General features: G+C 49.1%; 1 protein-coding gene across 1 annotated transcript in view; it reads left to right on the top strand.

Moving 5' to 3' along the window:
* Nucleotides 1–16,795, top strand: part of LOC144145356 (glutathione S-transferase 1-like) — a 45,625-nt gene extending 28,830 nt beyond the window's left edge. Inside the window, exon 5 of the mRNA XM_077676927.1 lies at nucleotides 16,602–16,795. Coding sequence (XP_077533053.1) covers nucleotides 16,602–16,739 — 138 coding nt within the window. The 3' untranslated portion in view covers nucleotides 16,740–16,795. The remainder of the gene's footprint in view (nucleotides 1–16,601) is intronic.
* The last annotated feature ends 606 nt before the right edge of the window (nucleotides 16,796–17,401 follow it).

Raw genomic sequence — 17,401 nt, 5'->3', positions numbered from 1 at the left:
CACGTCTTTTTGGACTATCCCGGGCCCGAGCTGTGCCCTAACTAGAGCACTACCCGGGCCGCAATTTCTAGGCCCTGCCCGAACCTGCCCGATAGAGACACGGCCCTGGCCTGGCAAACTTCTACAATGTAGGCCCGAGCCATACCCGAGCCCGACAGAATTTGATAAATTAAGCCCGAGCCTGCCAGACTTGTTAAATGCCCTCCCTAGTCCTACAGGCTATAAACATGAACTCGAAGAAGTTTGCTGTTAGCTTAAAAAGCGCAAGCACAAAACGAATACGACTAATTTGGATTTAAATTTTCATTACACTTGGACCGAACTTTGTACAACTTCAATATCCTCACTTAGAAACTGTTCTTTCAGTAATCATGAACTCCATTTGCGACTTCGTTTGCGGGTCTTCGAAATAAAGACACACCGAGGATACTTCAAATGATTCGGAGCAAGTGGATAATTTTTTGCAATATTGAAATTCCTTAGCAGATACTGGAGCTTTCGCTGTTCCATTACTTGCTGAAATTTGAGCTCACGATGCGTCCGGTTTCACCACTTCATTTTAGTATTTTTCTCTAGTTACGTTGGCAGCAATATTTTATCGGCGCTTCTGTTCTTTTTTGCCTCTTTTCATGGGTTTGAACAAAATTTTTCAGGAAGAAATCATAGGCTCTCCTTCAAAAATTGGTCCTTCAAACTCTGCACATAGTCCAAAGTCCACGTTACGTTTGTTCTGTTTGTGTTTGTTTGAAAAGAAAAGGGAAAAGACAATCGTGCTGTACTGTGTGGCTAGTGTGCCATCGTTTTCTGGCCCACTCTCTCCCACTATGCTGATGGGTCCCAGATATTTTTTTATTGATGTAAAGGCTTTCTAAGCGGAATCGCCTTTTATCATCTTTTAAGAGCGCCGTAATGAATTTACACTTCGCTGTTTTTTGTTCTCACGTAACATGAAACATCACCAAAAATCTTCTTGTTGTCAACAATTTATAATTTGCGGCACAGGATTTCCGGGCCTCAGGGATGGCCAGGGCGGCTCGGGCTAGCCCGGCCCGAAAATTTTGGTTCAAGCCTGAGCCCGGCCCGGACCCGAACAAATTCGTGCGACTCGACCCGAGCCTGCCACGCCAGTGCACTACGTCAGACTACCTAGCTACGCCACCGCACCCAACTGTTTCAGGGCTGTGCCCTTGCGGTGTGCTGCTTTGTCGTGTGCTGTTTTGTCGCCGTGCTATTTTGTCGTGTGCCCTTTTGTCGCTGTGCTATTTTGTCGCTGTGCTTTTCTGTCGTGTGCGCTTTTGACGCTGTGCCCTTCTGACGCTGTGCTGTTCTGTCACCTGCTGTTTTGTCGCGTGCTCTTTGGACGCCGTGCTGTTATGGCGGTGCTCTTCTGTCGCGTGCCCTTTCGTCGCGTGCTGTTTCGTCGCGTGCACGCGACAGAAGAGCACCGACATAACAGCATGGCGTCAAAAGGGCACGCGACAAAACAGCACGCGACAAAACCGCACGGCGTCAAAAGCGCACGCGACGGAAGAGCACACGGACAAAACAGCACGGCGTCAAAAGCGCACGCGACGGAAGAGCACACGGACAAAACAGCACAGCGTCAAAACAGCACAGCGACATAAGGGCACGAATTTTATGGAATGCCTAACTGGGCAATTGTTTAGATTTTAAAGCGTATACAAACATTATAGAGAGCGGAAGATGCTCTGTAGGAGTTCCTCTTCACGTTCCGCTGCTCTTTCTATATACCGTTTTGGCAGTTTCCCCTAACCTAGGGTGCTATTCCAGAAGACCCGAGTTTGAGTGAAACTCGAGCAAGGTGGAGCTGTGGTGATTATAATAGGCTCATGATAATATTTCGGGGCAGGGTTAAAGTCTATTAAAAATGCGATTCATGCTATTTGCTGATTATTAAGGGGACGCATTAGGCCCAGCGCAGCGCGCACCAAGGATGCGCCACTTGGGCGTGGCGCATCTTTCAGTGCTTTCTCTCGCGCCACTGATGCACTGGTGGCTTCTGAAGGCACGCCAACCCAATTACTTCATTTTATTGTACTTGTACTTTATTCATATGTATTTCACCACAAAGTCTATTTATTGTTTTGTTTCATGCGTTTATCTGATCTTTTTGTTTGAATTTTTCTTCCCAAGAAGTAGTTTCTGCCGTTGGTGGCACACAGTGCAATCACGTGACTATGACTGGCGAAAAAAGGAAGCGGGTGATGAAAGCGCGCCATATTAAAAACAGTTGCTGCTCGTATTGGGTTATCGAAACTCTCCGGTTTTCTACAAAAAATTCCTCGGCGCGGTCCAGTGTGCTTATGTGCTTTTATGGCGAAACCCTGTTGAGACGTATTAGCAACTTATTTTTTAATTTATTGTACGTGCACCTTTTTCCTCGCTTTCGTTTCTATTTCTTTTGGCACAGATTACATTAAACGGCTCTTTTTCTGATGTTGCGTGTTTGCGTTAGTTTCTTCTCTTTGATTTGTTTGTCTTAGTGTGCACGAGACAGGAACATGCCCCAGCCTCCCTAGAATCAGGGTTCTGCGAGGGTGGTGTGCACCTGTCCTACTCCCGTGGCATCGCGTTCAGGCTTCACGCTGCACGCACTATTCTACAACTGTTACTGTTTGAATCCACAGTGTTAAAAATTTTGTGAACCGGGCACTTTAGTTCCTCAAAGATCTAATATCCGGTCCCAGCCACCAAGTGTCCATGTGTTACGAAGGAAGCCGTAACAAGAAGAAAAACGACATTTCAGGTTTCTTTGCTGTATTTCATTACGCTCTTCAGCTATTGTTTGAAGAAGCTCTGCGCAGTCCGTTTTTGTCGTAGAGTTCAATCCCCTCACAATCCTCTCTTCCTTCGCGTTCTCCCCACTCCCGCTTATCCTCCCTCTGGCGTCAGGCGGTTCCTTTAATTCTTAGCTCTCCCCTATACTCGTTTTCCATGTTCTGCTTCCTAACACACGAAGGTGACGCTGAACAAAACCCGTTGAAGGGTGTTAAAATCGCCTCTCACAATAGGCATGCGCCATTGGTTGGATTGTAGAGAGGATAATATAAAGATGCAACAAACCATCAAGCTATCGGGCTATTTGCCGCACCAGCATCGACCATGTGGAAGAGGAAGGCAGGACCATGTCCAATCCAGGCACGGGAATATGCGTAAAGACGTGCCAGGGGAAGAAGATGAAACCCATTATGTGCATGCCCGAAAAACGAGCTAGGTTATCTCAACGCTCGGACCTGCGTTTCTATCGGCTTCACACCTGTAAACACACCACCTCTACCGACTATCGGTGCGTCGACTGTCTCCTTGACAGCATTTCTAATACGTATAAGCTAGCCTGTCACTGACGTTTTCACAAGAAATGCGCGCTGCGCAACCTCTCGAGGGCGGCTGTCCGCCGCGCTGATGATAAACAAAACGCACGGTCATGCAACGCTTCGTTCGAAACTCCCTTGCAAGCAGACGGTAACTGAAGCGCACGCTCCGGCTGCAGATGGATAGACGTGCGGTAGGACCCTGCGGAAGCTATGTCCGCCAAACCACCTAAAAGAGATGCTACGTCTGCAAAGCACGTCTCCACTGAGCATATTGCGCTAAAACCCGATGAAAGTCGACTGGTGATGGTCGATGGTGCGGTAGCCACCAACGCTTCTGTAAAAGCCGCCCGCCGCGTAAACCCGCAGCGCAAACTGCACTTGCTCCTCGGCGGTCATGGAGCTAACGCTGTTTCTAAGGCATCGCAAACAGGGGTCTGTCGCCAAACGACTCCACAACTAAGGAAAAGCACTTTTCGGGAGAAAGAAAGGCATCGAAATTCCTATTTTGTTCAAAAGAGCTGTAGGGAGAGAAATATGCGTGCTACGGAAACCATAAATAGAAACTACGCCGCAGCAGTCGCTACCACGGGCGTCCCGAGTTCAACTCGGCCGTGCAAAACCACGCCCGAGTTTTCTTCGAGTTCGAATGTCAGTTAAACACATCCAGCCCTTCGGTGGCGCAGCGTAACAACCGAAGCCGCACGCACCCTTGGTGCCCACTTTGTGTGGGCGTTGCGTCGTAGCCAAGAAGTCGTCATTTGATGCCCGCTAGCAGTGACAAGATCTTAGCACAAAACAAAAATGAATTCCACAGGCCACCGTCAGCCAACGGTGCCACAGTCGCGGTGGTGTACCGTCAAAACCGGAGTTCACTATTGTACATGTACAAGCAGACAATAGAGGCAAAAACGACACGATTTTTTCCGAGGGAGCCTTCATCATACACCGTCAAAGCATAGTCGATGACTAGTAACACAACTTCAACGCCTAAAACGCAACCGCCAATCCTCAAACGCACTCTTCAATTGACACGGGACGACTTCTGATAAGCGCCCGCCATGCACACAAAAGCCATATTTGATGGTTTGTAGCACGGCTTGTTCCATTCGCTACAGTGAACCCGTTTGATTACTTGGTTTGCGTTTGCGCGGAGCTGCACTGGGACTGCCCTTACGCCATGTTGCAAACGTAATTCAGGGGCCCTATTCTCGACTGCACAAATTGCCGGCAATTCAGGCAATTTTCCGGAATTTTTTTCTGGTTGGCTTTCAATTTTGGTCATGTGCTTCCGGTTGACAAATCGGTTGTGTGTGCTGTCGTCATTTTGACGTTTCATGTCGTTTAGGGACACCAGTTCTAAAGTTTGCCTTATTTCTCGTTACTAAAGGCGCATAATTCTTGGCCGGCAATGAAAAACCAAACTTAATGCAGCGGACATGACAACATAAGCCTGTCTTTGCTATTCAACAACAATACTGCTTGTAATACACACCCCCTCTGTGACTGGCTGAGAAGGCGTGACGTATTTTAAACAGTTGGCGGGAACGATTACGCCATGCATTGGCAGCTTCAGCCTGCGTAACAGTGACGTAAAGCTACGTAACAGCTTGAAACTGGCGGCTGTTTTTGTCGCAAAATGCAAGCAAAATAGGGCAAAAAATTGCCCCGGCTTACGGCGCTGCGAAATGTGCGGCAATTTGCAGCACGCGCAGTTTTGCATACACGCTGTTTAAAGGATGTTTCCTACCGAAACAAATTACAGTTTAAATTGCTTCCAAGTCAGCGATCATGGAGCATACAAATAATGTGCAGTATTTTGCTTTTATATTTGGCAATAAAATAAAAATTATCTGTTTGGCGTAACCGCAACATAAGAGGGCAGTACAAGCCTCTCCATGCATGGCATTTGTCCACATTCGTCCTAGTAAGGTGTTGGGTCACATGATCGAACTCAAGAGAAAAATAACAAAGAAAAGTGACTCTTTGGTTCATTACAGCGCTGATTGAAGTCGAGATTGATGAATGAGTGAATCAGCGACATCGGTGCGCTCCGAGGTTATCAGGCGTAGCGCTTCGCTGCTCTTATGTGTCATAGAAGCGATGGTCGCGGCCGTCTTTTAAATGCATAGCATTTTAGTAACTCACAATGTCACGCGGCGTTGGCGTGCCTTGTCGTAGTCCGCATGCGCGCCTTGTCGTAGTCCGCATGCGCGCCTTGTCGTAATCCGCAGGCGCGCCTTGTCGTAGTCCGCAGCCTATGTCCGCAGCCAGGCCACTCACTATAAATGAGATAACAGTTTCCGGCGCCCGGTTTCGAACCCATGACGCCGCGGGCGGAACGCAAGGTGCCCGGCGCACTACCGACCGAGCCACGAAACCGACACAGATTTCGATGCACCGAACGCGCCTTATATCCTTCACTCATTGCTCGTTTGTTTCGAAAGCGCCACAAGTTGTCCCGCGCCTCCAAAAGATGGCGACACGGGTCCCGCGATCGAGAGATACGACTTGCCGGCGCACCCCCTCGGAAATGCTGTGCATTTGATCGTGCCCCTGGCGAGGGGGATGTCTTTTTTTAAGCTTCCCACTTATGCGAGGTCGAAAACGTGTTGCGACCGTCAGAAATACGGGCCCGAGTCAGCCATTGCACCACCTAAGGGGCGCTAAAAACCACTGTGTCGCCAAGTGATTTGTGGGCAAGCGGGTTACACCGCATACGCGCACACGCCGGCATGGTTATCGCCTCCTCCGCCGAAGTAGCGCAAGGAGGGGAGCGGTTCTTTATCCAGGCTGCAACCGTGGCCGCCGAACCACGTGCACTTGTTTCGAAGAAGTCGCTTCCTTTACTAGTTGCCGACGACTGGGGCGTCCGCAGAACAGCCGGCCGGCCCCATTTTCCGCCTTTGCCGATGCATTGGAGGCTGGAGCGTTGGGTTACTGCGGCTTCCCTGTGTCCCACTGGATTGAAGGCCGCACGCTTCCCCACCGGCCGCCTCCTTTCCAGCTTCCTCACCGTTTCTACGAACCGTGTGTGTGCGTGCGCGCACGGCTCAGGACGCATTCCTAGAACAGTGCGCCGGCAGCTTCCGAGGCATCACGGGTGCGTGTTCTTTTGCCATTTGGGTATCGGAGGGTCCGTCAGCATGCGGCCTTTCGGGACGCATGCGGCATTTCGGGACGTTCCGCGTGCGTCACGACGAACGGTTTTAGGCCATCGACTGATTTGTAGTGGCTGTGCGACCTTTGACGTGACGTTTATGCGTGGAGCGCAGGCTTGGGAACAAGTCAAAGATCCTCAGAGGTGCAATAAAGCCTAACTGATTTCGGAAAAGGGGACCGCTACACCTGTATGCTGCGGAGCATCGAATAATAACGACGAGTGCCCTCTTATTTCTTCTTTACTGTTTTTACTGTGTTTTTTTTTACTGTTTTCGGTATCGAAATTCGCACCCCCCCCCCCAAAAAAAAAAAAAGTGAAAAAAAAAAAACAGTCTCTGGGACCGCTACTGCACCCAGCCAGGGTTCTGTGGAAGACGTTCAAGCTTTCATTGGTTTTCTGGGAAAACCAAGATGTCGGGAATATAATTAAGCGCACAACGGGCGGAGAGCCGCACCTTTGCGGTCTTGCCAGCAGAACGGCCGATAATTTGTATGGGAGTATTGAAAGACGCGTTTTTTCTGTGATCACGCCACAAACTTGTAACATAGCACCAGACGATAGCGTGGCGGCGGTGGCGGCAGGAAAGGTGATAACGCAACAAAGCTTGCATTGAAGCAGAGAGCCCAGCTATGCTACTAAAAGCGATTGAAAGAAATAAATAGATTCGGTAAAAAAAATTGTGTGATATTCTTTAGCTCGATATCCGTGTTTCGCTCGCTTTTGGATCAACGTTACTCGATCGCCTTGTGGTGTTGACGCCAAATTTGACCCCCAGAAATGTGTTTTTCTTGTCAGCCTCAGTTAGTAGATAGCTACCGTCTTAATTTTTATAGTACATGCCAAGTGTTTTTATATCTTTCTTGCACAAGCTTTGATACCTTGGTAGCGATCTTTATGAGTGACTCGTCAAATTACACTGCATGTCGTCATAGCTTTAGGTGCAGCACGTCACTGATTGCTTACGTCGTGCTTACGCAAAAAACATGGGCGAATTGCCGGCAATTTGTGCAGTCGAGAATAGGGCCCCAGTAGAAGAGAACACCTAGAAAAACTAGCAGCTTCTTACCGGGCGTGGCCAACAGCCACGCTAGGGATGCCAAAGTGGCAGTTTGGGTATCTAGTTTATCATCGGGAATGAGTTTTGGAGAGCGATTTCAGAAGGTGCTGCATGCGGAAGATAGCACACGCCGTACTTCATCAACGTAAGCGGCCCCAACACACCGCGCTGAATATGCATGGCGTGCTGCGCGCGATTTCGGTGGTTTTGCTCAAAGTGTATCCAATGCTGCACTATCTGTGCTTTCATAACTTTAGCCGCTGGAAACTCAGGACTAGGCGAAACTCGGGCCTTCTGAAATAACGCACCTAATTGAGCAATTTAAAAGCATTAATTTATACCCATGACAACATCCTTGGTGTCATGGGTATAAATTGGTTGAAAGTAACATGACTCTGTGCGCGCACTTTCTTAGTTATCTTTTCAAACAGGTCACATAACCTAGTTCACCCATTTAGATGGAAATACAAATGTGCCAGGATGGTATTGGTTGCGCCTAAGTTACAAAGCGCTCGCGTCCGTTGTACCCTGAGTGACTCCGAGAATATAGATTAGCGGCTTTATTATATTGGTTGTCACTAGGATTACATTCACTGGCGCTGGGATAATGTAGTCGTTTTTCACTTCTGGAGGGCCTGCTTTACAAGGCAAACTACGGAGCAGGTGGTGCGTGGTTGCTTCCGGTTGTACCAGAGAGTCGGCACCCTTGCGTGCAGCGCGCTATGCACGATGACTTGATATTTGGACACCTTGGTTACGCTAGGACATTACACCGCACCCAAGAGCGCTTTTACTGGCCCAACATGCTGCGCACGACTGAAAAATGCGTGACCACATGTACAGAGTGCCAGCGTTACAAGTGTCCTTCTGACATACGTACCGGTGTTCTTCATGCTGTGCAACCACCCACTGCTCCTATTGATCAGTTTCGGATTAGCCTGGTAAGCCCACTTTCTTGAACGCCTGCCAGCAACCGCTGGGTTATCGTCTGTGTTGAACATATAATGCGTTATGGGGAAACCACACCTGTTCCAACTGCTTCAGCAACCTGTGTGTCCGTATTCCGGCTGATTGTTCCTATTCTTTGCCCCGGTGCCCCTTGTGAGCTAATCAGTGATCGTGGCCGCCCATTTATTGCGGATGTTGTGTTGTGGAGATGTTACTTCGGCTTTGTACTTCGCAGTTCCGGCATGCTACCCCGTACCATCCACAGACAAATGGACTGGATGCACGCACGAATCGAACGCTCCTCAGCATTATCTCAATATAGGTCTCCTCCGAATACAGAAACTGGACTTAAATACTACCATTCATCTCCTAGGTTTAAACTACCGCCCAGGACGACACCACCGGCTACAGCCCCTTCTACCTACTCTGTGCACGCTCAGCTTGAACGCCTATCTACACCATTCTACCATTTTTCTTGCACAACCAGACATCGGTTGCCAAAACACTTTGCCTGGTTGAAAACTCCCGCCACTTAGCCCGTCTACGTACACTGTCCTCGCACGGCCGTTCTAAGGACAGATGCGACGCTCACCACCGCAGTGTTGTATTTTGTTAAGGATGGACACCTTTAAGAACACGTGGTTTGTGTACTAAGTTTTTGTCCCGTTACACCGGCCGATTTATTGTTGTGGACCGTGTAAGCGATGTCACCTGCGTCATTTTCCGGCTCACTGCGACGGGACGCCGGGCTGGCAAGACTCAGCTTGCAAATCTGGTACGCCTAAAGACTTCCAACCCTGGAGCTGCTGAGTGACTCTCCATGGGGGGTCCGTCTGTGGGGGGGGCAGTGTTACACGACACGACAGGACTGCTTTACTTTATGGGCCGACCCTCCCCGCCAGCTTCGCGGGCGATGAAGAAGGGAATGAAGCGTTCTTTGGACGAAATCGAGGGTTGGAATTCATGGTCTCCGGCGAACCACTGCTAGGCCTGCGAATAAACCCTACTTCGCCTCTTAGTCGCCTGCCCTTCTCCGTAACAATATGTATATATTGTGAGGCCGTAGTTAGAAGGCGACAGGACAGTTCTTTCGCAGCTCCTTTATTCCGAGGCGTCAGGCGGAAAAAACCAAGATGGCGACCCAGCGTCCTTGCTAATGATGATCAGCTGAAGAAGACGTTGTGGCGGTGATGATTAGTATGTACGGAAGGTGATGCGGTAGCCGCAAGTTACTGGTCATGAAGATTCTTCCTTATGGTGACAAATATCTTCTAGCAGGGAGCAAGACACAAACTCAGCTGACACTATTGTACCCCTCGTTCAAAAAAACGCCGCCTGGCCGCGTTTCAGAGTTCGCCGCGGCGATGAAATGCCTTGAGACGGGAAGCGTGAACTGTCTAGGTGCCACGACGGCGGCGGTCAGAACATGTGAAAACCGGGATTGGCGCAACAGTTTACAGGAGAGGTCGCCTCGAGAACCTTGTAGGGACCAAAAAAACGATGAAAGAACTTCTTGGAGAGGCCCAGAACATGAAGCGGCGTTCACACCAAGACCTCGTCACTGGGTCGGAATTGAGGAGAGCAATGCCCAGCGTCCAAGCCTTGCTTTCCATCCTTTTGGCTGGCTTCAGTGTGCATGCGGGCAAGTTGCGGTAGTGTTCAATCTGAGAAGCAAATTGTTCGGGATGCGTCGCAGAAGGTGACATGGGAGCGGTACATTAGAATTTCGGGATACTTCGTCCGACGAATTCATTAGCGGACACCGGGAAAGCGCATCCGTGTCGAGGTGCTTGCGACGAATCTTGTAGATCACCATGAAGTAATTTTCTTGCAAGCGGATAATCTAGCACCTAGTCGTCCTGACAGGTTTTTCAGACAGCCAACACAGGGCATGGTGGTATGTAACGAATGTGAAATGGTCACCGTAAAGGTATGGCCGGAACGTTTGTACGCACCACACAACAGCAAGACACTTTGCGATGGAATAATTCTTTTTTGCGGACGGAAGTGAGCGCCTTGCATATGCAACCATTCGTTCACGCGAGTGAGCATCGCGTTGTAGCAAGATGGCGCCAATTCCATCCCCGCTGGCCGCAGTATATAGGAGGGCTTCCTGCGTGTCATCGAATTGGCAAAATACAGGCCCGGAAGTCAGTGAGTCTTTTAGGTCTTGGAAATCCTTCTCGCAGTCATCACTCCAAACAAAGGAAGTACCGGAATGCAGCAGCTGATTGAGGGGCCAGCCCAGGGTGGCGAAATTGCGAACGAAATTGCGGAAGTATGATGTCAGACCAAGGTAACTGCCAAGTGATTTTGGCTGTTCAGGACGAGAGAAATTGGCCATAGCAGAAATTTTGTCTTGGTCGGGCCGTGTACCAACAAAGCTGAAAATGTGACCGAGACCCTTGATGGATTTGCTGGCGAACTGGCATTTCTTGGTGTTCACAGACCGGCCGGCTTTGACCAGGTTTTTTTCGAGACACCTGAGACCTTCAGAAACACTCGAAGAGGAAGAGGACGAGAAAAACAAAAGGCGGACAGGTTATCCAGGCTTAGAGCTCGGATTGCTACTCTGCACTGGGGAAGGGGTGTTCTGGGATGAAAGAGAGGGCAGGCGAAAAAGAGGGTATGGGAGCGGGGTCGCGCACACACTTTAGTCCCTTCGTGGGCACTATAGTCTTTCATCCACGCGTGTGTACTTCACGAAACGCAGAAGGGATTTTGCTGTCTTCTGCAAAGTTGATTGTAGGGGTTGATGTCCCAGAGTCATCTCTACATTGAACGGTTGATTGTCCAATCGGCTGAGCTCGGCGGCCAAAACGCGTCTTTGCGATGAATACTCGGGGCAATAACAAAGCTCGTGTTCGATTGTCTATTCAACCTCGCAGGCATCGCAGTGGACACTACTGGCCATCCCGACGAGGAAGGAGTAGGCTTTCGTCACGGCCATTCCGAACCACACCCGACAAAGTAAAGTAGACTGAGATCGAGACAGCCCACACGCAAGACGACGCTGGAGTACCGGGTCCTGGTTGTGGAGGCGCGGATGCACAAACTCCGGTGTATTACATTGAGTAATGGAGGTCCTGCGCGGAACTGACGAAGCTACACATCCGGCTTCTCACGAGTCTACCATTTCACCACCTTGCGCTGCTTCCTCACAGTCGACCACGCTCCTCCTTTGAAGCCATTGTCGCACCGCACAAGGCTGAGGTACCGTCAAGTTACAAGCCTGCGGTCACACCACTCTCCCCGTTGAGGTGCCTGGCAACACCGGAGGTTCGTCTCCATGTTCCGGGTATTAGAAAGAAGGCTCACTTGCCACCACTGGCTCTCAGACAGTTTTCCATGCAGTTACTGCAAGAACAACACAGTACCCGGAAGCATATATAGACAGATAGTTCTGTGACGTCCTCGAGATTGGCACGTGCGGTAGTTATACTATCGGAATCAACCGAAAGTCGATTCTGTGTTGCCCATGCCAAGACCTCTACAGCTACTGAACTTGCAGCCATCGTGAAGCTCTTCAATACATTCTGGCTGCTCCTCCCCGAAAATGGTCAATTTGTACCGACTTCAAACGCGCCCTGCAAAGTTTCCGAGCAGCCTTGCGCTGCGTTCCTTTGCACCAACTAGTGATAGAAATTCGAGGAGATTTATTTCACCAGGCCGTCAAAAACAGGCGTTATATTTCAGTGGCTGCCAAGCCACTGTGAAATAACTGGCAATGTTTTGGCTGATGCCAGTGCCCGGACAGGCCATGACTGTGGAAGGACCATCTTCTTTCCGCTTTCAAGGACTGATGCCGCTAGTATGACTCGAAGGTAAAATAACAATGTCATCCAGGTAGCGCAAGCACGTCTTCCACTTAAGGCAACGAAGGACTATGTCTATCAAGCGCTGAAATGTGGCTGCGGCATTGCATAACCCAAACGGCATTACATTAAACTCGTTTAAACCGTCTGCAGTAGCAAACGCCGTCTGTCCTTTGTCAGGCTCGTGCATAAGTATCTGACGATAACCTGACCTGAGGTCTAAGCTGGAGAAAAATTCCACCCCCTGTAGGCAGTCGAGGGCGTCATCTATGCGCGGCATTGGATAAACATCCTTCTTTGTGATCTCGTTCAAAGCCCAATAGTCCACACAAAACTGCACGGAACCATCTTTCTTGCTAACCAAAACCACGGGGGAAGATCATGGGCTGGAGGACGGCCGAATGATGTTTCGTTTTACCATGTCCGCAACATTTTCTTCGATCACATTTTGCTCGGACGATGACACAAGTTACGGGCGAAGGCGGACGATGTGGGTGCCATCCGTCTAGATCTGATGCGCTGTCACATAAGTCTGCCCCAGCTTGCTTGAAAGCCAGTAAAATGTGTCTGTGTTTTTCCAGGACCTAAAGACGCTGCTTTGTTTCACTTTCAGAGAGATTTTTGCCGATGGTAGCCGAAAGTGTGGCAATAGTCGACTCAGGTTTTGCAGGAGCCAGAACGGAAGCGACTGAGCATGCGGGAACTTATGACAGCGTATCGTCAGATACAACAGAAACGATAGTAGCGCCTGTGGGGAAAAACTGAATGCGGGAAGGGTGTTGGTAGCAAGAAGCTTTGCTGATTCATTTGCGAAGCGAACGAGGCATGTAGGAATGACGACGCCTTTGGGAAGAAAACGAGGAGAGGGAGCTATGAGCAATAATTAGGTCTCCGCCAAATATTCGGTTTGAGAAGACCGAAAAGGGCGTCTCGCGGCCGGCGTTTAAAAGAATCTGCACTTGCTCTAAGGTGTACCTGTGGCCCCTTAGAAATGCCGCTGAGCCGCTCCGTATCCATGGGTTGAATTTGAAAGTAATCACATGAAGTGACGGCGGATGCAAATGACAGAAAATCCAAACCCAAAATAAGATGACGAGGACACAGTGACAACACCGCAAACTGAACATGATGACGAAGAGAACCGATGACAATCCGCACTGTGCATTGTCCGGATGGCTTAATCACGCTGCTGTTGGCTCCAGGTAAAAAAGCTCGTTGTAGGGTGTTCGCACGTTGCCTAAACGAGCACACAGTTCCAAACTTATCACTGAAACGCTCGAACCAGTGTCAATAAGGGAATCGACGCAAACACCTCCAACCAAAACAGATAGCAAGTTCGAGGAACGCTATGGAGGACTTGTAAGCTTCGCAGGAGATGCACTTTTTCTTCCCAAAATTGCACTAACTAGTTTTCCTGGCGGTAGTTGGTTGCGTAAGACACAGGACAAAGAGGCGAAATTTAAGGGCGAGCTGGTGAAGGAGAGCGGGGTCGTGGGCCACGGGAGCGTCGAGGAACGTCGTTAGACTGAGGTGAGACGGGGAGCGGCGTGAAGGCGACGGGTACGCACTCCGCTTGTAGCTGTAGTAATTCGAGAGTACGTTCTTACGTTCGTAATCAGCATAGCCACGTCATTCATCCAGTTTGCGGCGTCGACAAACGCGGGAGATGTGTCCTCGAATGCCGCAATAGTAGGACACGTGCCGGTTAACGGAGGCTTCCTGACTTGGTCGAAAGTGGGGCGTCGAGCGTGGCGCGTGGGGCATGGCCGCGGCATAGTTTGCCAAAGGATGAATCGTGATTGGGGACAACGGAAGGGGTGTTCGGCCACCGACCTCCGAGTAGGATGTTGTTGGTGGTGCAACCGGATGGACACGAGGCACTGGCACAGGCACAGCCGCAAGCTCCTCTTTAACCATCTCGCGAAGGCCAGGAGCAGTAGTGGCTTGGCGAATACCATGCGCGAAATGAGAGATGTGGCCGTACACGTCTTCACAAACTATAGCTTTGAATCATGGCACCGAGGTTTTATTTTCTAAGGTGAGTGGTACACGCCGTGTCCTGTGGGAGGAGGATCGATTGAAGTTCTTCGATACGCTAACAGGTGGATGTTACGTCTGCTACGGTGGAAGGGTTCTGCAGGACAAGTGTGTTTAAAGCCAACTCGCCATCCCTTTGAGAATATGATGGACGCGGTCTGATTCCGGCACACCTTTGTCGACGAGGCGACACAGCGCTAGAAAATCATCGATGTATGAGGTGTATGTCTCATCCCCTTGTTGCACGCGGACCTCTAGTTTTCTCTTCGCGTCGTCGCTCCGGACATTAGGGAAGCCAAAGATTTTTCGCAGCTCCGCAGTGAAGCCAGCCCAGTCGGTAATTTTGTGTCGTTGGTTTAAATACCATGTTTCGCCGACCTGCTTTGGAGAGAAGCCAACGTTCAAACATTTTTCCTGATAATCCATTCTATTGAACTGGCTTACTCGTGTCTAGCTGTCCAGCCATTCCTACACGTCTTCGCCCCGAAGACCAGCGATGTTGGGCGGGTCGCGATGGGGACTGGTCACAATGCATCGCAGAGGTGCGGAGACTGCGCCATTCGTAGTGTCTTGCGACATGCACATTGGTACTGAGGGCAAGAGGCGACCGGAACGGAACTCCAGGGGTGGCGAAAGAGGTACACCTCGGGATCGACTTGGAACTCCACTCCTTGTAAGGTCATAGAAGCCGACGGCACCGTTGCTTTCGCAGCTCCTTTAATCAGAGGCGTCAGGCGGAAAGACCCAAGATGGGTACCCAGCATCCTTGCTTATGATGATCTTCCGAAGAAGAGGTGCCGGTGATGATGAGTATTTACAGAAGATGATGTGGTAGCCGCAAGCTACTGGTAATGATGATTGTCACTGATGGGGACAAATAGCTTCTAGTAAGCATCAAGACAGAAAACACTCAACTCATAATATATATATATATATATATATATATATATATATATATATATATATATATATATATACATACATATATTATGAGTTGAGTGTTTTCATATATATATATATATATATATATATGAGCTCCCACCAGTACGTACAGTAGGTTCACCAGCGAACATGTAACGTCCAGTGGGTGATTTCTCTATCACGCGTGGCCGACCAATTTCGAAGTAACATGCGTCTGGTGTTTGCCATTGTCACAGTAATGCTAGCCCGCCCGCACCACCGCCATGCCCGACATTACCGCTTGAGCTGTGTCTCACGCCGTAGTTCGCTGCGCACGCCGTATACGTCGAAACCGACTTTTGCGCTCGCTCCGGCGCGCCGCCCCACTTAGCAGTGACAGTAGATGCGACAGTCTAGCTACAGGGTTAATGATCCACACTGATCTCTCTCCCCATTATTTTAACTCCTGTTGAACCTCTTTTTTTCTTTCGGCATGCTATTTGATTCGGCATGTGACAGAGTATTTTTGGATTTTCCAATTGCCCAGCCGTTTAAAGGTTCGCTCACAAAAACGAGTTGTTTTTTATTTATTTATTTATTTATTTATTTATTACCGCAAGCCTGAGTACCAGGCCTTAGGCAGGAGTGGGAATATCAGTTTTCATTCACAAGTACGCAATACTAAACTGTATACTTAAAAATACAAGATAGAAAAAAATAACACGAAACACATTGACAATATTTCTCGAAGAAAGAAAAACAAGACACATCAGAGAAAGCGCATACCTGCATAGAGTTTTACACGCATGACACTTCAACGCGCCACTACAAAGAAAAATGGGCAGATTAATACCCCTTGCAATTAAAACACCACGGCACTGTGAACAAAATTGCCACACAAGGAATAAATTGAAAAACGCAACAAAGAACGCACTCGGAGGCAAACGTTTACACATTGCTGAGGACAAAAAAACGGCAACACTGTTCACATAAAAGAGAATACGATACGCGCACAACTTTTTTTAAAGGAAGCACATTTTCGCTGTTGTCGTCACAAATGCTGTAATTATTGTGGATTTTCAACAAGCTGCCATTTATACACTAGCACTACGTGTTCTCGAAATGCCAAAGTTGTACTATGGTGCGTTCCTAGAAACATTGGTTTTATCAGAACATTTGTTTTCTAAACGTCGGTGCACGTTGCGATGTCGTAGGAAAATAATTGCCCCAGTTTTATGACATCAAAATGCGTGCTAGAAAAACCTTCCTCGTGTGTTGCCCCTGGCAAATTCAAACTATCTTTGTGCATTCATGAATCAGCGTCATACAAAAGTGCGGATTTTTTTCAGCTTTCAGCAGTGGACAAGTCGAAGTTTGCCAAGCTGGTGTCGTACTACAACAGAATCAGCAGTCAGCTACCATGCTTCGCCCAGGTTTTAGGCTCAATGCTTGAAGAACGAAGCAAGGAATGGGAAAGCTACGAATGAAGATTTCATCACTCGTCCAGCTAGCCCACATCTGGCGAGTGTGTCGCGGTCCAGCAAACACACATGAATAAATTTTGCAAACAGCGCTGCTCTGGAACAAATCGTAATTGATGTGTCCGCAGGTAAAAATAGCAACAAATCACCGAGCTCCCGCACGTGATCGCGGGTCTCGCGGCGACCGCCCGGCCGTTAACACCAAGCATCCTTCCGAGCGCTCGTGTGTGCGTGATTTTTTCCTCTCTCTCTCTCTCTCTCTCTCTCTCTCTCTCTCTCTCTCTCTCTCTCTCTCTCTCTCTCTCTCTCTCTCTCTCTCTCTCTCTCTCTCTCTCATTAACCTAGACCAAATTCTTTCTTCTGCTCCAATATTTTGCGTCGCATGATTGATTGTAATGCAAACATAACTCTTCTTAGCCAGTTTCCCTAAATGTGTATGCGCCATTTTTCGGGCCACCACCACCTCGCGGTGACCACCGAGATTCCCCGGCGCACATTTGTCAAGCCAAGCATGACAACCTAGTGAGGTTGGCCAAGAATGTACAAAAAAACTCCAGCGTTTGCCGTAATTGTGGCAACACTTGTAGACAAGCGGACATGCCACCGAGACCCCTCTTGATGACTCCTTTAATCCCCTCAACTTCCCATGATGATAGCGCGGCAAGAGA

The sequence above is a fragment of the Haemaphysalis longicornis genome, unplaced genomic scaffold, assembly GCF_048455015.1.
Source record: "Haemaphysalis longicornis isolate Haplotype H1 unplaced genomic scaffold, Haemaphysalis longicornis Haplotype H1 scaffold_7, whole genome shotgun sequence".
NCBI lineage: Eukaryota > Metazoa > Arthropoda > Arachnida > Ixodida > Ixodidae > Haemaphysalis > Haemaphysalis longicornis.
The sequence above is the reverse complement of the archived record's forward strand: the minus strand, read 5'-3'. Positions and strand labels throughout refer to the sequence as shown.